General features: G+C 43.7%; 1 protein-coding gene across 1 annotated transcript; it reads left to right on the plus strand.

The window, feature by feature from the left end:
* The first annotated feature begins 11,960 nt into the window (after positions 1 to 11,960).
* On the plus strand, positions 11,961 to 13,350 carry DEFB119 (defensin, beta 119). The gene is made up of 2 exons (XM_010841763.1): positions 11,961 to 12,018; positions 13,166 to 13,350. The coding sequence occupies exons 1-2, from the start codon at positions 11,961 to 11,963 to the stop codon at positions 13,348 to 13,350; spliced, it is 243 nt and encodes an 80-aa protein (XP_010840065.1).

Here is a 13,350-nt window from a genome sequence, read left to right on the forward strand (position 1 = left end):
TGGATTAAAGACAATCTCTTTAACAAGTGGTGCTGGGAAATCTGGTCAACCACTTGTAAAAGAATGAAACTGGACCACTTTCTAACACCATACACAAAAATAAACTCAAAATGGATTAAAGATCTAAACGTAAGACCAGAAACTATAAAACTCCTAGAGGAGAACATAGGCAAAACACTCTCCGACATACATCACAGCAGGATCCTCTATGACCCACCTCCCAGAATATTGGAAATAAAAGCAAAAATAAACAAATGGGACCTAATTAACCTTAAAAGCTTCTGCACATCAAAGGAAACTATTAGCAAGGTGAAAAGACAGCCTTCAGAATGGGAGAAAATAATAGCAAATGAAGCAACCGACAAACAACTAATCTCAAAAATATACAAGCAACTCCTACAGCTCAACTCCAGAAAAATAAATGACCCAATCAAAAAATGGGCCAAAGAACTAAATAGACATTTCTCCAAATTTTCTTTGTAGTCATTTGCCATTAATCCCTGCTCCCACCCTCTGCTGCTGCTGCTAAGTCGCTTCAGTCGTATCCGACTCTGTGTGACCCCAAAGACGGGCAGCCCAACAGGCTCCCCTGTCCCTGGGATTCTCCAGGCAAGAACACTGGAGTGGGTTGCCATTTCCTTCTCCGAAGCATGAAAGTGAAAAGTCAAAGTGAAGTAGCTCAGTCGTGTCTGACTCCTAGTGACCCCATGGACTGCAGCCTACCAGGCTCCTCCATCCACGGGATTTTCCAGACAAGAGTACTGGAGTGGAGTGCCATTGCCTTCTCCCGCTCCCGCCCTCTAGCCCTAGCTAAACTTGAGCCAGGAATATACTTGCCCCAGTCATGACCTCAGCCTTAGCCAGGTATTGGCCCTCCTTAATCACTCATCACTGACATCATCACTCCCACCTGACCTGGGTGTTCAGGTCTTAAGTTTAAATATCATCCTTGATTATCATAGCTAACAAAGTTCTTCATGTCACTGCCATGTCTTTCTTAGCACTTCTCAAAAATCAGTGATTATTTTGTGCATTTACCCGTTTCTTGTCTATCAGGAGAATTTGGATTTCTTGTCAGTTTCACTCTTCACTCCATTTGGAATGTAATAAATATTTGCTAACTCTATGAATATTTAAAGCTCAAGAAGGTCACCTTTTCACTTGAACAGGTATCCCCTCCCAAGTTCTCATGCTTTACCATCGTCTGAGATGTAAGCCTTTTGATGCTGCCCTCTTCACTTCTCACGTCAAGTCAGCACTCACAGCTTCTTGATTCTTCCTCCACAATATCTTTGTACAAATTCCACTCTCCCTCACTATTGTCAGGGCTGCCCTTTCACGTCAGTCTCTCATTAGCATCCTTTCTCCTCTTTTCTCCAGACCTTCTCTCCTGAGTTTTGCTGCTGATCTCTTACCTCCCTGCCAGGTCATATTCTGGCATCCAACCTCACAGGGGTTCCTTGTTGAATAATAGAGCAATGTTTTCTCAACATACTTGATGATAAAACACCTTAAATTTATTATTGGATATAATGATTAGAGTTCATCAGAGACCAACTTAAGCAGAAAGAAAGGAAGGATAGCAGGAAGGAAAACATGGAACTCACAGAACTGACTGGAAGTGTAGACAATTGTACTCGGAAGGACAAAGGGGGTATGGGGAACAGAAAAAATGTACCAGGGTCCCGCCACCAGCATTGGTGTCCTGGGACTGGACACCAACATCAAATCTGCCTGAACTTCTCCCACAGTGGCTCTGCCTGCTGTGCATACATGAGTATTTTCTCCACTTTCTCTGTGGTTTGGATTTAGTTCTTTATGATTCAGATTTTTTTCATTGGAGCATCCAGTTGGCTGAGCCTGGGTTGTGTGTCTGCCTGCTAACTCCCCAGGTGGCACAAAATATTCGCCCTTAGTACTTTCTGTAGCACTCAATCTTTCTCAAGATTGAGAACGGGGTAGGACGGGGCTGTCTGCTGTCACCCTGTTTGTTTAATCTGTATGCTAAACACATCATGAGAAATGCCAGCCTGGATGAGTCACAAGCTGGAGTGAAGTTAGGCGGGAGAAACATCAACAACCTCAGATACGTGGATGACACCACTCTAATGGCAGAAAGCGAGGAGGAACTAAAGAGCCTTTTGATGAGGGTGAAGGAGGAGCGTGAAAGAGCTGGCTTAAAACTAAATATTAAAAAAACTAATATCATGGCATCTGGCCCCATTACTTCATGGCAAATAGAAGGGGAAAAGGTGGAAGTAGTAACAGATTTCCTCTTCTTGGGCTCTAAAATCACTGTGGATGGTGACTGCAGCCATGAAATCAGAAGACATTTGCTTCTTGGCAGGAAAGCTATGACAAATCTAGACAGTGTGTTGAAAAGTAGAGATGTTACTCTGCCGACAAATGTCCATATAGTCAAGGCTATGGTCTTTCCAGTGGTCACATATGGTTGGAGAGCTGGACTGTAAAGAAAACAGAATGCTGGAGAATTGATGTTTTCGAACTATGGTGCTGGAGAAGACTCCTGAGAGTCCCTTGGACAGCAAGGAGATCAAATTAGTCAATCTTTAGGAAATAAACCCTGGATACTCATTGGAAGGACTGATGCTGAGGCTGAATTTTGGTCATCTGATGCGAACAGCAAACTCATTGGAAAAGTCCCTGATGCTGGGAAAGATTGACGGCAGAAGGAGAAGAGGGTATCAGAGGATGAGATGGCTGGATGGCATCACCAATGCAATGGACATGAACTTGGGCAAACTTTGGGAGATGGCGAGGGACAGAGAGGCTTGGTGTGCTATAGTCCATGGGGCCACAAAGAGTCGGACACAACTGGGCAACTGAACAACAACAACAACTTTCTGTAGTAGAAGATCAGCCCTCCTTTCTGTCAAGATCCAGAGAATGGAGAATTATTCCCAGATGAAAAGGGATTCAGATGCTGAGTGTCCAAAGATGCGGCACCAAGCGGTCACTGCTAGGGACTATTATCCTCAACCCTTTCCTCTTACCTGGAGTGTTTTCTCTTCCACTTTGATCTTTCTGATTGCCAAGGCCAGGACAAGGGAGAGAAGAGGAAGGTGCCCAGAGTGCAACCTAGAAGGAGGCACTCACCATCAAGGTCATGCAAGTGTCTCCTTATATGTTGCGCACTAGGCACCTCCTTCCCCTCACCCTAATCCTGACTTTGTCGATGGCATCCCACATTTCCCTTTTTCAGCACCCACCACACCTATACTTATGTTTGTTCAATGTTTGTCTTTATGATAGACTGTAATCTCCAGGATTGGAGAAGGAAATGGCAACCCACTCCAGTGTTCTTGCTTGGAGAACCCCAGGGACAGGGGAGCCTGGTGGGCTGCCATCTCTGGGGTTGCACAGAGTTGGACACGACTGAAGCGACTTAGCAGCAGCAGTAATCTCCAGGAAGACAGAGACCACAGCTGATTGATTTTCTGTCCCAGAAGAGAATTGGCATAAACTGGGGACTCAACCAATATTATTTTAGCAATTGTCTGACTTAATTACTTATACGTTTGGCTTAAAATAGACATTAGAAATGGCCTTGCAAGAAAATTCCTTCTTTTAGGCATAGCTTCATATTAGAATAGTGTAAGTGTCTGATATGAATAAACATGAAAGTGAAAGTGAAGTTGCTGAGTCATGTCCGACTCTTTGCGACCCCATGGACTGTAGCCTACCAGGCTCCTCAGTCCACGGAATTTTCCAGGCAAGAGTACTGGAGTGGGTTGCCATTTCCTTCTCCAGGGGATCTTCCCAACCCAGGGATGGAACCTGGGTCTCCCACACTGCAGGCACATGCTTTACCGTCTGAGCCACCAGGGAAGCCCTGAATAAGCATGGAATGATATGAAAAATACATGTTGAGATAATAAGGCAAGATGCTTAACAGGAATGGGTGACACTGTCCGTTGCTGTCATACATTGGTCAATCCTTCTATTATTGCTGAGCAGATTGAAAGGTATGCTTTTGTGAGTCAAGTGACATCTTCTCTGAATATCGAGAGTTCTTGAGGACAGCATGCCTTTCCCTAAAAGAAACATTATTGCACATTAATGAGATTAGCGATATAAATGTATTAGAATTTTTAAACAAACATTGTGGCAGAGTGATAAATTAAGATTTTGATGTAGCAATTACCTGATAATTTATCTATCCATTTTCTTGAAGCGTCAGCAAAAAGAGTACAAATATAATTTTTTTTTCTGCCCAGTTATTGGAAGGAAAGCCAGGATACTTTGTGTTCCTCCTTTTTCACTGGAGAATTGAGTGTGTGTGTGTGTGTGTGTGTGTGTGAGTTTGTGTTCTGAAGCCAACCTTGTCTCTCCCTCTGCCCTCATCTTTGTTAGGGAGGCCTAGGTGCAAGATAACAGTTAGATTGGATTGTCTCAGAAGTGGGATGAAGACTTTGTCTTAGGGTCAAGAGAGGAAGAGAAGCCCATCATTTGGGGGTGTTGAATCTCCTTGACTGGGAGAAGAGATGGGGTTTGGTTTCATGGGTGTTTGATAAAGTACTCCAAGGTGACAGGTACTCAGATGGGGTTGCCATCATGGCAGGCAGAGGCTGTGGACCCAGCCACTAGGTTCGTGGTCCTGAGAGAGGCAGCAAAGGCCCCCAGGTTGGACTTGAGGTCAGTGGAGAAAGCCATGGTGGTGAGCAGTTCTCCAGCTGCCCAGTAAATAACTGGCAGAGTTCATCAGCAGTATCCTGAGCATGAGGAAAAGAGAAATGAACATCATCATCATGAAATAGGGATCAGGTCCTTCCTCATTTCCCAGAACCACGAGGAGCAAGTGGAGATCAGGAAACCCCAGTAACAACTGGCTCTGGACATCTCATTTACTTTGCAAGTGGTATCTTGGAGTGAAATTAAAAAAAAAAAGAAATGCAGCATATCCCAAGTCTTGAATGTAGTGGGGCATTCATAACTTGTATGTGACTATTAATATTTTAAAGAATTTTAGAATTTTTTTTTACTAGTATCTATATCTTTTACAGAACATTGCTTGAAACGAGACACAGTTGGGGCTATCTTGCTGTAGGGGTTTCTCTAGCATCCACACCCTCTTTAGTAGCCCGCCTCCTAAACACACACTTTCATATGGCCTTGGCATTGGTATCACCTTTCTCTGAGCTACAGATGTTCACCTGGATACTTTACATTTCTTGCTGGGGAAATGAGGAAATGATATAAATGTATGAGAGTGAGAAATGTCTGTAAAAGGTGGTGATTCTATGACTCTCATTTCTTTTACCTTTTTGTTATGTTATTAACAAGGTTGGTGGGAGGAATAAATGAGATCAGGTAAAAATACTTGCCCTGGGAACTTGATAATTGGTACTTCCCTCCTCCTCTCTACTGTGGGATTCAGGCTGTAGGAAGTGGGCAGTCCCTTCAAAAACTTCAAAATGCAACTTGTAAAGATTTCAGGGGTGGGTGGTGCCAGTCTCAGAGCACTGGCCAGGCCGGAATGTACCCATGTGGGAGGCATTACAAAGGCCAAGGCTACAGTTTGTTCTGGTCTTGGCGGGTCCCAGTAATACCATACAATAATCGGGGTCTAAGTTGACTCTGACCAAAGCTGGCCTCTTTCCCTGTCTCCTGCCACCTTCTCCCACAGCGGCTTGAGCTTGGCCACCTCGACAGCCCCTGCTCCCTGTTCCCCCTCAGCCCCTTAGCCATGGCCCAGATTTCCCAGTTCAGCAGAAAAATCACGATGCAACTGTCACAGATGGAGCTCTAGGCCATGGCATTTGAAGATCTGAAAAGAAACACAGACGCAAATATATACTCAGAAGTACACAAACACTTGCCCACATACCAGTTACACATCTACACACAAACTGCAGGCAACTACAAACATTCTTGCACATCCAAATACTCATGTATACAAAATACAAACAACACATGCACAAAATAAACATAAAAGATATATTTGAGCATTCACAGCTATTTTTAGATTTTATATGTGTACACATTGAAGTTGAAATTGTTAGTCACTCAATCTTGTCTGACTCTTCGTGACCCCATGGTCTGTAGCCCACCAGGCCCCTTTTCCACGGAATTCTTCAGGCAAGAATACTAGAGTGGGTTGCAACTTCTTTCTCCAGGGGATCTTACTGACCCAGGGATTGAACTTGCGTCTCCTGCACTGCAAGCAGATTCTTTACCACCTGAGCCACTTACAATATAAAAAAAATGTAATACATAAATGCAGACATCCAAATATGAATGTGCCATAGCAGTTAAACCAACTCTTTCAATTTTTCATTATCTCGGTCAAGTCCATTTCTCTGAATCATTGCAGAGCTTCTTGGGCAATCTGTGTATACAAGGATTCTTAGGGGGCTTATGAAATATTGCAAAGAGGAAGGGCCTGGAATCTGGGTTGGAATCCTCTGATTTATTTCAGTAATCACAGCAAATACTGCAGTCACTAAATGTCAGGTGGTGTTCTAAGTGCTTTATAGTATTCACTCATTTGATCTTCATTAACAACCTTAAGAAAAAAATACTATTACTACCCCACTGTATAGCTGAGGAAACAGGTACAGAGTTAATGAAAATTTCCAAGATGATGCAACCAGGAATCTAACTTCAGAATACAAGTTTGTCAACATTTTGCAATGTTGTCTCATTCAATGCTGAGTTCTGCAGCATTGAAATAAACCATCTTTTTCACTGACTGATATCATTGAGGATACAGAGTAAGGTGCTCAGCTCCTAACCCTGAGCCAAACCCAACCTCTGGCATCTCCATCACATAGCTGGATACTGCCCCCACATTCCCTCATCCTGAGCAGCTCCACTGCCCACTGAGCAAATCCTGCCAACACCTACAGCCAGTGACCTTAAGCACAGAGTCCATGGTGCTGCCCAAGTAGCTTTCAAAATCAAGCAACAGTCAACTCTGGAAAAAGAATGTACTTCTGAAGAATGACACAAAACATGTTCTCAGGCTGAAGCGACAACAGTTTTTCAGATTTTTTGACTTTATCTTTGGCCTGTGCCTTGCCGGGATTCCTAAGGATGTACAGTTTTCCTATTGGGCCTGTCCAGCCCTGGCTCTGCTCACAGGTTTTCCCTCTCAGACTCCGTCACACATGGTGGCTTCTCAAGACTATTCATTTCTATTCATTTTCTGCAAGTCCGATCTCTCCACCCCACCAAGGAATTTAGCTCCACTGTTACTGAGACTGTAGAAGCTGAACCCGCTCAAGGTTCCCATTCCTTTCTCTCTCACCTCAAAACAAAGAAATTGGGACTTCCCTGGCTATCTAGTGGTTAAGAATCCACCTGCCAATGCAGGGGACACAGGTTTGATCCCGGTCTGGGAAAATCCCACGTGCCATGGAGCAACAAAGCCCATGCTCTGCAGCAAGAGAAGACACTGCAGTGAGAAGCCCATGCACTGCAATGAAGAGTACCTCCTGCTCATGGCAAATAGAGAAAGCCTGTGTGCAGCGAGGCTGACCCAGTGCAGCCAAAAATAAATAAATAAATATTAAAAAGAAAACCAAAGAAATTGTAAGTAAAGTGTGTTATTACCAGTCATGCACTGCACTAAACACTGGATAGACATTTTTAACCACTTAAAGGACACAGCAAACCATCAGGTACATATGATTATCTTCCCCAAATTGGTTAAACAATTTGCCCATGCTCACTGCATCAGTTAGGGTTTTTAGCGAACGAAACTTTGACTATTTGGCAGCTCAGAGGATGCATGGAATCAAGCTGAGAAAATGGTGGGGTAGATGGAGCCAAGGGGAAGAATCAGCCTTCAGACCCAGTAGTGAGGATAGAGCTGCTGTTGAACACCATTGTTTGGGACCCTGAACTCCACTCCTTGTTACTATGCTTCCCTACTGACCAGGGCACTGGCTTTCATTGTGGGTGGGTTCTTTTGCTAAGATAAGCCCTCCACTGTTACCGCTTCCTGGAATCCCAAGCACTCGATTTAAAGAACAGAAAGGGAATCTAATTGGCTGAGCCTAGGCCACGTGCTCACACCTCAGCTGCAAGAGAGGCAGGAAAACAAGTATTTGAACAATGGGAGGTGACACTGTCCCTCCACAAGACCGCTATGGTGACAGGATTCCCTCCAAATGGGAAGATGAGACAAGATGAGACTGTTATGAACGGTAGACAAGACAAAAAACCCCAAACAGACAAATCTTTACAGTAGTCACATAGAGAGCAGCTCACAGAGGTGGATTTGAATTTAGGTTTGTTTGACAAAAAAAGGGCTTCCCTGATTGCTCAACTGGTAAAGAATCCACCTGCAATGCAGGAGACCCTGGTTCGATTCCTGGATTGGGAAGATCTGCTGGAGAAGGATAGGCTACCCACTTCAGTATTCTTGGGCTTCCCTTGTGGCTCAGCTGGTAAAGAATCCACCTGTAATGCGGGAGACTTGGGTTCGATCTCTGGGTTGGGAAGATCCCCAGGAGAAGAGAAAGGCTACTCACTCCTATATTCTGGCCGGGACAATGCCATGGACTTCAGTCCATGGGGTCACAAAGAGTTGGACACAAACTGAGTGACTTTCACTTTCACTTTTGACATAAAAGTTTCAGGTTTTAAGAGCAATGCTATGAAGTCATTCTATAAACCCCCTTTCTTTCAAAAGAAAGAAAAGTCTGTTAAGGTCCAGTGTTTTTATCTAATTCATTGACTCCATTCCCTTTGGCTTGTCTAGAATTTTTCTCCACCAGAAACCCTGTTTTCTTTCGTATTTTCAATATCTCTTGTTATACAGTGTATTTCACCTCAGCTTAAAAAATGATACATTTCCCACTCTTTACAAATATCTTCCCCTTGATCTGGACCCTTTTGGAGAGAGTTCTGAGTTTGAATCCTGACTGCCTCAGTGGCCCTGGTTTATTCATGTTATCCCCCGAGCCATGGCTTCATCCATAGTCATACATACCTTTTCCTTGAAAGGATTAACCCCAGATGATATTTAATACATAGTTGATGGTATTCTTATAAACAGTGATTCCATCATGGCTGGGGGTGGGAAAGGGCAGTAACTACAAATGGGTGTGAGGGATATTTTGGGGGTGATGGAAATTTTCAAGATTCGACTATAGTGACAGAGGTACAGCTCTGCATAATTCATTGCTTTGTACACTTAATGAGTGGATTTTATGGCATGTAAATTATACTTCAATAAACCTGTTATAAAATAAGGAGAGTCACAAGAAAGTGACCCTCATTTCTCTGATCTTACCTGTGCCTACTTTCTGTAGAAGCTCTTCAAATTTTTCTAGGCAAGAATCACTAGAGGTTTCCTTTTGACTGGCTTCCTCACTTAGAAGGGACCCTTGCTATTCCAAGTCTGAAGAAACAATGGGAGACCAGGTTGTGGATAGAAGTACTATAACTGGGAGCCAGTCAGATCTGAGTTCAAATCCTGAAATCCCCATTTGGTCAGAGTTGGGCAAATTGCTTGTGCTTCTGTACTTTAGTGTCCAAGCTAGAACAACGAGGCAGGAACTCTATTGGTGTTGTGAGGATGAAGTGAGACTATACTTGTGAAATACTTGTCACCAACCTAGCAGAGTGAAAGTGAAAGTTGCTCAGTTGTACCCGACTCTTTGTGACCCCATGGACTATATAGTCCGTGGAATTCTCCAGGCCAAAATACTAGAGTGGGTAGCCATTCCCTTCTCCAGGGGATCTTCCCAACCCAGGGCTCGAACCCAGGTCTCCCACATTGCAGGAGGATTCTTTACTGTCTGAGCTACCAGGGAAGCCCAACCTAGCAGAGGGTCAGTGCTAATTAGCTGGTTATTGTGGCCACTCCCATAGCTTGGGAGAGAGTGTCTTCTCTGAGGGCTCCAACTTTCAGTGGTGTTTTCCTTCTCTCACACCTTTTGTGTGAATCTGTTATGCATATATATGTATCCACTCTTTTTAAGATTCTATCCACATATAGGTCATTGCCGAATATTTAGTAGAGTTGCCTGTGCTACGCAGTAGGTTCTTATTAGTTATCTAGTTTATAACAGTGTATAGTATCTTAAAGGGTCCAGCTCTTATTCAGCTTCTTCTGAAGCTTGACTGAAGGGGCACAGTCCACATGCTTTCTCTACACTCTAGAATGACTCGAGTTGCCTCCCCTTTAGATTATTTCTTATAACCTTATTCAATGTGTAAGATATTTACTCAGTCTACAACATTTTTGAAGCACCTGCAATGTGCTAAGTGTGTCCGAAATTGCTAGCTCTTCTCTAGTATCTGTCTTCCCCTTCTTCTTAGTAAGACAACCCCTGAACTTCAGCTAGCCATGGTTGCCCAGAATAAAGAAACTATTTCCAGCCTACCGTCCAGCTAGATATATCTGTTTGAATGAGCTCTGGCCAATGGACTGGAATGGAAGTGATGTGTGCAGATTCTGGATGGGATCTTTAAAGGAAAAATGCACTTCATTTCCTTCTTTCTCTTCTTCCTGAGAACCAGAGCATCAAATGAAGCTGCCTGATAGGAATGGCACAGCATCAAATCAGAAGGAATCTTGTGCCCTACTTTTAATGGCATGGTTTTTAGTCACTAAGTCGTGTCCAACTCTTTTGACCCCTTGGACTGTAGCCCACCAGGCTCCGTTGTCAGTGGGATTTCCCAGACAAGAATACTAGAGTGGGTTGCCATTTCCTTTTCCAGGGGATCTTCCCAACCCAGGGATTCAACCCAGGTCTCATGCATTGCAGCCTGGCTCTTTACCAATTGAGCTGCCAAGGAAGCCCTTGCTTTTAGTGATGAAGCTTTTTACATAAGAAAGAAATTTCTTTTATATAAGACAGAAATCAATGTCTGTCTCTTAGAATTACTGTTTGGGGAGATAATGTATTTAAACAGTTGAATTAATATCCTGATTAATACACCAGGTGATATTATTATGGGCACTGGAGTCACAAAGCAAATTTCTGACATTCTAATGGGAGAGGCAAAGATTAATCATGTAGAATAAATTGAAAAGGAACAAGTGACTATATGAAGGTCACAAAACAAGTTATTATGATACAGAGTGACTGTGTGTGTGGGAGTACCCTTAATCTAAGGTGACCAGGAAAAGCCTCTCTGAGAAGTGACATTTAAGATGAGACTGAATGGTGAACAGGAGCCAGTCTGAAGGAAGAACTTTATAGGAAGAGCAAGTTATAAATGCTAAGGGTCTGAGCTGAGAATGAGATTGGCAAGTTCAAGGTTCAGAAAGACATACACGTGTGAATTTTCTGTTAGAAAGTTGAGAATAAGAATTTTTTAAAAATTAAATATTTGACTTAGGGACACAGGGCAGGGGGTGGGGAGTAAGGAGAGTGTGGGATGCATGAAGAGAGTAACATGGAAACATACATTACCATGTGTACAATAGATAGCCAATAGGAATTTGCTGTATGACTCAGGGAACACAAATTGGGGCTCTGTAACAACCTAGAGGGGTGGGATGCAGGGGGAAGTGGGAGGGATGTTCAAGAGGGAGGGGACACATGTATACCTATGGCTGATTCATGTTGATATTTGGCTGAAACCAACATGATACTGTAAAACAATTATCCTTCAATTAAAAACAAATAAATTTAATTAAAAAAGGAAAAAAATTAAATGTGTCTTGATATGCATTAATTGATTAATCCCTTTGTGGATCTCAAAAGGCCAAACAGCTTTAATTTGCCTGTCTCCTTACTAGGAGAGAAAAGCCCTTTTGGCACGGATGCTGGCCGGTTTCCCACGCTCTCGTCTCGTTCTTTGCTGCAGAATCTGCTACACATTGTCCTTCGGCTTGTTTGATCTGATATAAATCCTCTTCTGCTGTAATTCACTGCCCACGGTCCTGCCAATGAAAACAAGACTCATCCCTGCAGAGGATAGCTCTATTCTCCATAGCCTGCAGCACAACCACGTCCTTCTCCTGTGACCTTCCAGTCATGAAGTTTCTTTTCCTGTTTCTTGCCATCCTTCTGGCCATGGAACCAGTGGTATCAGGTAATTCGGGTGTCTCTCAAATGTCTGGGATCTTGGTCATAAATGTCTCTCCTTCCTCTTCCCCCTCACTGTGGACAGCATCTGAAGCCCTTTCTCAATTCATGTGGTTTTGGGACGTTTTCTCATAATCATCTCATGTTCACATCTCTCCCTGATTTTTTTTTTTTTTTTCTGCCAAGGTAGGGGGATGGAGATATTTGGAGTACCTAACACTGAAGGGAAGGCTGGTATTCTGCTGGCATCATAGAGGAGGGCTTAGGGGTAAAGGGTCTGGTGCGGGTTGGGGACTTCTTAGGGGTTTGGGAGATTACACTGAAGGTTGAGGGTGAGTTGTGATGGGGTGGCAAGACTTTGGATCGGAGTGATAGTGGGAAAATGAGGAAGAGCCAGAGGCGAGGAGTTGGGCTTCCTTGATGGTTTGGAGTAGGCTGGAGGGGGTATGGAATTTTGAGTTGAGTGGATTTGGTGTTGGGAATTAGATTGGGGCTTGGACTGAGGTTGAGAGTTGGTACTGGATGGTGCCCGGGTGCCTGAGGTTCAGCTAGGTGATGGAATGCTGCTTAGGATTGAAGTTGGTGACTTGATTAGACTTGGGTTTGACCGGGAGTTAGGGCTCCAGGGGCATTGAGTTGGGTAAAGCTGGGAGTTCTAATTAAAATTGGCCTGGGTATTTGAGTTTGAATTGGTCAAGGAGGATTGGAGATTGAGTTGGGTTGGAGTTGGGATTTGTTGGGTTCAAGCTAGACAACTGATAAAGAGCTGAATCTGTGGAAATGTGAGGGACTCTCTTCCATTCCCTAATAAGACAGATGTTCACTGTTCTTTTCCCATCATTCCCAAGCTCTGTTAGGTGGGAACTTTATTGGCATCATTTGATCTCAAAGTTAGGAGCAGGAGGTGGGGGGATAGGAAGACAGAAATGTGAGATTATGAAAAAGGCTTTCTTAAAACCCTTGAGTTCCCAACCTTGGAAAAATTGCCTCAATTCTCTCCCCTTGTGAGGTCTCTTCTCTCCCTTCCTGGGACTGGGTCTAGCATTAACTCTCTCCCTCCACTCCTCCCCTGAACTCCTACACCCCCTCTGCTTCCCCTTGTCTATCCAGCTGAGGAATACTAACATCTACTTAATGGGTGTTCCTATGTCCAGAGGAAGAATGTTGGATGAAGGGAAAATGCCGGTTGGTGTGCAAAAATGATGAAGACAGTGTCACACGCTGCTCAAATCGTAAACGATGCTGTATCCTTAGTCGTTATTTGACAATCGTACCAATGACAATTGATCGAATCCTCCCTTGGACCACTCCTCAAGTGAAACAAGAAGGAGACAGTTAA

This window comes from Bison bison, unplaced genomic scaffold (genome assembly GCF_000754665.1).
Source record: "Bison bison bison isolate TAMUID 2011002044 unplaced genomic scaffold, Bison_UMD1.0 scf7180017864167, whole genome shotgun sequence".
NCBI classification, from domain to species: Eukaryota; Metazoa; Chordata; class Mammalia; order Artiodactyla; family Bovidae; genus Bison; species Bison bison.

Coding starts and splice junctions, on each gene's coding strand:
- DEFB119 (XM_010841763.1), top strand. CDS start 11,961: ATGAAGTTTCTTTTCCTGTTTCTTGCCATCCTTCTGGCCATGGAACCA. Junction 12,019..13,165: donor CATGGAACCAGTGGTATCAG/GTAATTCGGGTG, acceptor TCCTATGTCCAG/AGGAAGAATGTTGGATGAAG.